General features: G+C 35.9%; 1 protein-coding gene across 1 annotated transcript in view; it reads left to right on the top strand.

Annotated features, from left to right (window-relative positions):
* LOC110423646 (pyruvate dehydrogenase complex E1 alpha subunit) overlaps nt 1-4,854 on the top strand; it is a 10,444-nt gene extending 5,590 nt beyond the window's left edge. Inside the window, exons 4-8 of the mRNA XM_021437933.2 lie at nt 3,025-3,120; nt 3,237-3,308; nt 3,422-3,475; nt 3,657-3,722; nt 4,486-4,854. Coding sequence (XP_021293608.1) covers nt 3,025-3,120; nt 3,237-3,308; nt 3,422-3,475; nt 3,657-3,722; nt 4,486-4,530 — 333 coding nt within the window. The 3' untranslated portion in view covers nt 4,531-4,854. The remainder of the gene's footprint in view (nt 1-3,024; nt 3,121-3,236; nt 3,309-3,421; nt 3,476-3,656; nt 3,723-4,485) is intronic.
* Nucleotides 4,855-7,114: the final 2,260 nt, after the last annotated feature.

The raw sequence follows: 7,114 nt of genomic DNA, 5'->3' as shown, positions 1-7,114 counted from the left end.
TTCTTAATATTTTATTATACATCTAACAATATTTGATAGGATTATTGTCTTCTTTGAATAAATATTGTTTTATGATCATATATGTAGGTGCAGGTTTCAAGTAATTGAAACCAGAGCAAATAATTATTTTTAATTAATATCAGTTTATCTTTTTCTTTATCAGTAAAAACCATACATTCATGCAATTGACTAATACAATATAGCTTTCTCTACAAACTCTTTTAAAGGTACCAAATTAAAGTCCACTCCAACATAATCTATATTTCCAGTGATCTTTTCCATAGTGTAGCTACGAGCACCATCCTAGTTTATATAACGGTAATAAATAATTATTATCAAGTTGAGCTAGGTTGGGCTTAACTTCAAAATAATTCATCCGACTATGGCCCGAATGTTAATGGAATGGGCTGGCTTACAGCTTGGGCAGGTAGTTAATTTCATAAACACCTTTACTTTACACCCTCAAAATGGAGAAATATACACCTGTATCCAAGCATCCAAATATATTTGCTTTAGTTTCTATTGTTATGGATCTCAACAATATTGATATTTAAATTGATGATGAGGATTAAGCTTTTTTGATTGTTTTGTGTTCTTTTCCATGTCCATCTGAGAATTTGTTGATACTCATAGTATCTAAGGAAATCCTTTCTTGTTCAAAGCACTCAAGGAAATCAATTTATTACTTTGGACATGTTACCATGATATGTGGCAATCGTATTGAAAATATATCTATAATTAACATGTATGTTTGATACTACCATAATAGTGTTGACATTATTTGAGTCTATGCATTAACCACATTTGCACCATTTTTTGTGTGCACCTATTAATCAACTGTTTTCCTTCTCTTCAAACAATCATATGTCTTGAATTACCACCTTTTGACTTGGATCTCCTTCGTTTAACTAAATCTACACCCTGATTGTTCTCATGTGCCGTACTTTCTTTTTCAACCCAGTGGAACCCAAGGCATTGTTCACCTCCTGGAGAATGCCATTATGATCATAAAGCAAAATACCAACAAAATTCTCATATGAAGGTGACAAAGAACGTAAAATACTCCAAGTTTGGTCCTTGTCATCAATTTTAATATTTATATTATTGAGATCCTTAATAATAGAAGTAAATGCATCAAGGTGGTGGGATATATGTCTACCTTCCTCTATTTTGAGAGTATAGAGCCACTGTTTGGGGAAGAGCCAGTTTGTCAATGTTTGTCATACAATTGCTCTTTAATCGCAGCCACAAACCTGGCACAGTAGTCTCATCTTCTATACCTTGTTATACCTCATCTCCAAGACTAAGCAAGGTGGCAATATGTACCTTTTCCAATTCATCTTCCAAAAGCATGTCTAACAATTTATCTCTGCCACCCAATGCCTTGTACAAAAAAATATGCAAAAGGATTTATGTGGTTCGGTTTCAAAATTATGTCCATAGGTAAAAGCTATGAGAAATTCCATTATAATAGAAATGAGGAAGATTAAAAAGAGTCTTGATACCTAAAACTCACTACACAGCTTCCCCCACAACCACTTGAGAGCTACTACACTTGCTCTCAAACTCCTCTTTTTTTTTTTCCCTTTTCTTTTGCCTCTCTTTCTCAAGACACAACCAAACTTCATTTTTATATTTCAACACTTTTCTACCTATTCCCAAAATCCCCCTACATTCTCGTATTGCCCTTTTAGGCAAAACGAAAGAAAGAACAAGCTAGGATGGTGAAGGAAACTGTTCTCTTGATGCGTCATAGATTGAATATTATCTTTTCAACCTCATATTAGGCCAAAGACACATTGGTAACCATATCAACAATTTAATCAACAATGCAAGCAACTAAAATATCAAGAGCACAAGCCACTCTGCAAGAAAGACAGTTGAAACAGTAGCTTAGATATCAATTTGATGTAAACAATTGGCCCAAACAAGTCAATATGAGTAAATAAATTCATCAAAATAATAAATCAAACATTTATCAAGAAATGATCTGCGAAAATAATAATTAGCACAAACACAAGGACTTATGTGGTTCGATTTTAAAACTAAGTCCGCTGGTAGAATTTCAGGAAATATTACCATAACCAGAACAAGATGAAGATTACAATGAGGTTTGATAGCCAAAACTCACTACACTCACCTACCCCCTCCACCACTTGAGAGCTACTACACTTGCTTTGAAAACTCCGCTTGTTTCTCTTGCCTCTCTTTCTTGAGGCACAACCAAACTTCTCTTTTATATTTCAAAAACCTTTCTACCCATTCCCAAAATCTCCTCTACATTCCCGAATTGCCTTTAGGCAAAAGGAAGAAAAAACAAGCAAAGATAGTGAAGGAAATTTGGGGGAGACAAACTATCAAAATTTTTGAATCATTGAGTGTGATGGGGATCAGACTTTTGACTCTTGGAAACTGAAAATTTTCAGCCAACTACAATGCATCCAAGCATTTAAAAATGATGGGGTTGGGAGCTTGACTTATGGGGGCTGATTACCAGCCACGTTCAACACCATATATGAAGCAAAAGTAGTAGTTATCCTAAAATCAGTTGGGGCTTATGGATAATTGCATTAACCTTCAAGATGTATGGCATACATTTGCTAATGGGAAAAGTATAGTAAATGCTTGCTATGGGAAATTATTCTATGGCTCTCTAATGTGTAATTAATGTGGCATCAGTACCTGCTTTTGGGTTATAAGTCTTTGTTTCTGATATATATTTTTTTAATACTAGTATTTTTTAATTTCAAAGCAAGAAGATGCTATAATTAAAGTCTTGAAATACTATATTCTGGCCTGCTGCCTAAGAATATATTATTACCAATTTCGACGGGCTTATAAGTTATCACTAAGTTAAGATAATTGCATTCTTATCAACAGGATGATTGTACTATGCATTTATCTGAGTATGTGATGGGAGATATGTTTATTCTTTTGCTGCTACTTCGTTTGTGAAGTCTCATGCTATTTTTCTATCTTTTATTGCATAATAGATTTATTTTGATTCTTGATGCCTGTATGCAGATTCTTGAAATGGACACCTACAGGTACCATGGTCACTCCATGTCTGATCCTGGTAGCACCTATCGAACACGTGATGAGATTAGTGGTGTGAGACAGGTTGATACTAAATTAGCTTTACTTTCCCAAGGACTCATTTGTTTAGCGTTAGATATTTCATGTTGTATATTAATCAAGTTAATACAAAGCTAACATCCTAGATGTTATGTTCCTAGGAGCGTGATCCAGTTGAAAGAATAAGGAAGCTGGTATTGTCTCATGATTTAGCTACTGAGAAAGAGTTAAAGGTATGTTGGTTGAGTTCATATATGAATCTATTAGCAGTGAAATGTAGTTAGGTACTTGTTTGTGGTAATAAAAATATCAAAATATTGAGTGTGCCTTTTTTACCTGATTTCAGGACATTGAGAAGGAAGTGAGAAAAGAGGTAGATGATGCAATTGCTCAAGCAAAGGTAATAAGTCTTTTGCTGTCTTATTTTGATTTTTGTATTTCTCAATTTAAATGATTTTACTGAAGTCTATTTGAATGTGTTTTTCTTTCTTTATTATTATTTTTTTGAAGTTTTGTCTAGTTGTTTGTTGACACTGAATGGTTTTTAGCACTGATTCTTTTCCCTTTTTTTTTAATTCCAGGAAAGCCCAATGCCCGAACCTTCTGAACTCTTTACAAATGTCTTTGTGAAAGGTTTGGGTGCGGAGGTAAGAATTATTTGCTTTAGATAAGTATTAATTGTTTGCCCGTCACTATCTTTGCTAATGCTCCTTATTTAGGCCTCTTATGTAAACTATGAATTTCATATAATGAATGCTTTTCTTTTTTATTTTTTGAGTAATGTTGCTTAATACTAAAGCTTAACTTTAGCCCTCCAGTGAGATAAGAACAGTATCCTTAAAATATAGAGTTCTGCTGAAGAGTTAGTTAATCCAAATTGATCTATTTGTTAGCCTATTCTTGTCAAGTTCTTTATCAAAAATGCACAACCTATTACCATAGAAAGTTAGCCGGCTTCTATGTCAATTTGAAAAGTATTATGATGGTCCCTTTAGCTAAAGCATTGCATAATTAACATACACTATCCAATTTCGGGTTTTTATGCTTAAGTTACCAAATCTATCTATCGTGATGATCCTAGCTGCTGATAATAAAGTTATTGATCACATGGGTTGGACCTATGACTTAAATACCTTCATTGCTTGGATAAGGCATTATTTTATGTGGCACTTCCAAGTTCTTGTGCCTGTGCATAAAGGTGATAACCATTGACCTGGCCCAATGATACACCAGAAGCCCAATGCAACATTATGCGTGTGTATTCTTTATTTTGGTACATCATTTGGTATGGAGTATAGATTTATATTTTGCTCAAGTGATTGGATGCTGACACATTCAGTTAGAAAAACAGCTATTGTTTTTTTTCATCCCAATTGATACTGATGGGATATCATGATTTTTCAACTGCAGTCGTTTGGAGCAGACAGGAAAGAGGTTAGAGCTACACTTCCATAAATTGAGACTTCTGTGGAGTATTTTGACCCCATCACTTCTTTTTGACTCCTTACCCAACCATCAATCTTTCGGAAGAAAGAAGAACAATAAAGGACCGAGGGAAGGTGGCCATCTCTTCCCAGCTACCAATTTGATTTTGCACTTCTATTTGTATAGAATACTTGATTCTTCCCTGGTTTACGGGCAGAATTGTAGTATTTTGATTGAGCCAACCGTTTTACATTTCCTATGATTGAGTAGGTTGCTGTTGTGCTCTGCGATGTATGAATATTCTTTTCTTGAAATGCGAAAGAGCATTTTATGCTCACATTTAACAGTACAAAAGGTAAGTATCTTCAGGTTCTCTCTATTGATGACTTTGTCTGAAATGGCTTCAATTTGTATAGAATACTTGATTCTTCCCTAGTTATGGGCAGAATGGTTGTATTTTGATTGAGCCAACGGTTTTGCATTCCTATGATTGATCGCATACTGCTGTCCTCTGCAATATGAATATTCTTTCCTTGAAATGCTTTTTATGCTCACGTTTTATGGGTACAAAGGTAAGTATATTCAGGTTCATTACATCGAAAACTTAGGCCGCAATGTGTTGGGCCCCTTGCTTGGGCAACCTTTCTAACTTTGGGGGTGGCGGTTGTTGGTGTCATGGGGATGATGACCTCCTAAACCACCCGCATTGGACCACACAGCAGAGGATATCATCTGGTGATGATTGATATGCTTTGTGGATGTAGAGTCAGACAACAATCCACCTTTCCCCATTACATCGGCGATGATCTCAACCCAATTGCCCTTTTATGTAGGCACCAACTAGGCTTTGGCCTGCAAGTAGAACAAGAAATGGTTGTGACGGTGCTGATTCCTTGACAAAAGTATTTGTCTGTCATGAAGTCCTTTTGTTGTACATAACTATTTGCTTCGGCATGGTCGGTTTGGAAAGTCATAAAATTCCTTGGGGAAATAAATGACGAATGACAAGAGAATAAAACGAGACCGTAGAATGTGGGTAAGAGAGCGTGACTTTCAGTACATGGTACGTGAGCTTATAAAGAATGGCGGAGGAGGTGGTAATGGTGGCCATGATTATATGATCGGAAAAGAGAAAAGGATAGAGAATCTTTTTAAAAATTCAAAAAAAAAAAAGTAGTTTCAATGTTGAAATCCATTTTTACATTTTCAAGCGAAAATGGATACCATTGCAGGAAAAAGGTGGGAGTATTTATTTGACAGTGGCTTTCTTTCTTCATATTTTGATATTATTATGTTAAAGAAAATTACTACTGTGAGCTCATGTGCAAGCTGTGAAGAAGAGCAGGCAGCAGGAAACGCGCCAGTTTCACGGGCGAGCTGGAAAATCCTCACAATATCACTACTTTGTCCACAGGATCTAAAATCTTTGCGCTTAGATTGTCTTGTGTGGTAGGATAAACAAAAGAGCTTAAAGAGGCCCCACTCTCTCAACTACTGGCCACGTGCCCCACACCATTCCAATGTCTCTTTCTCTCGTTCCATCTCCGACTGTCGGAAGGTATTATTAAAGTCAGTAGTCTCCTCTGATTTCCACCATCATCCTCATCGATCACCTCCCCATTTTAGTACTAGTACTAATGCTACTGCAGCAGTTCTGGCTTCTACCTCAACTACGAGTATCCTATGCAAAATACAATTCAGAAAATTAGAAATAAAATACACCTACTTTCCCAACGTCCCCATCTCCCAATAATCACTTATTTTAATCTCAATATTCACTAACCAAAGACTTGTTTTTTACCTGCCCTAGACCCACACGTGCAGTTAAATATCACATCTTTCTGACTTTGATTAACTTAGCTTTACCTGTGTCTCCTTTGCTCCGATACAAGCCAGGCCATCAGATTTTAGCCTAGATTTACATGCCCTCTGACGGACACTGTGTAACCTATTATTTATTCGGTAACTTTTGCTGCGGTTTCGTGTTATAGTTCAGCAAGTAGAGAATTATATTTCTTTTTGGAAGTTGGGAACTTTTAATTACTTGGCAAACGAGGTCTTGGGCAAATAAAACTTGAACCTTTTCTTGTTTATTTGTAGCAAGTTGGGTTGGTGGCCTGGTGCCCAGAATCGGTGTACTCTGCACTCGAAATTTCCAACTTAAACCTCGCGCTCACACTAATCACTCCCATTTTAATAGCATTTCTCTTTACCTGTTCAAAATTATTTCTTGATAAAATAATATCTGAAGATGTCCTCTTCAAGACATGAAATGGTCACGACCGACCAACCAAACCCCATTAATGTTTTCTATTTGAATAAATATTTTGATTATTTTAAATTTTAATCAAAATTACACATAAATTTATTAATTTTTAAAATAAATGTTTCATCCTAAAAGTTATAAATATCATTAACAGAAATAATAAAAAATAAGAAGCACCGTCAAGAAAAGAGAACATCGATTTGGGGAACCTGATCAAGGGTTCCAAAGGGAGCATTGGGTTCCCTAGGGGAGCACCGGTGCTCTATTAGGGAGCTCGATTTGAGGCTCCCCCCGGGACTCCCAAGGGAGCACCTGATCAAGAGAGCACTAGATCTTGCGCTCTCTAAT

Source organism: Theobroma umbraticum, unplaced genomic scaffold (assembly GCF_002168275.2).
Source record: "Theobroma umbraticum cultivar Fairchild unplaced genomic scaffold, ASM216827v3 scaffold_20.0, whole genome shotgun sequence".
NCBI classification, from domain to species: domain Eukaryota; kingdom Viridiplantae; phylum Streptophyta; class Magnoliopsida; order Malvales; family Malvaceae; genus Theobroma; species Theobroma umbraticum.
Note: the sequence above shows the minus strand (reverse complement) of the source record. Positions and strands in the feature narration are given on the sequence as shown.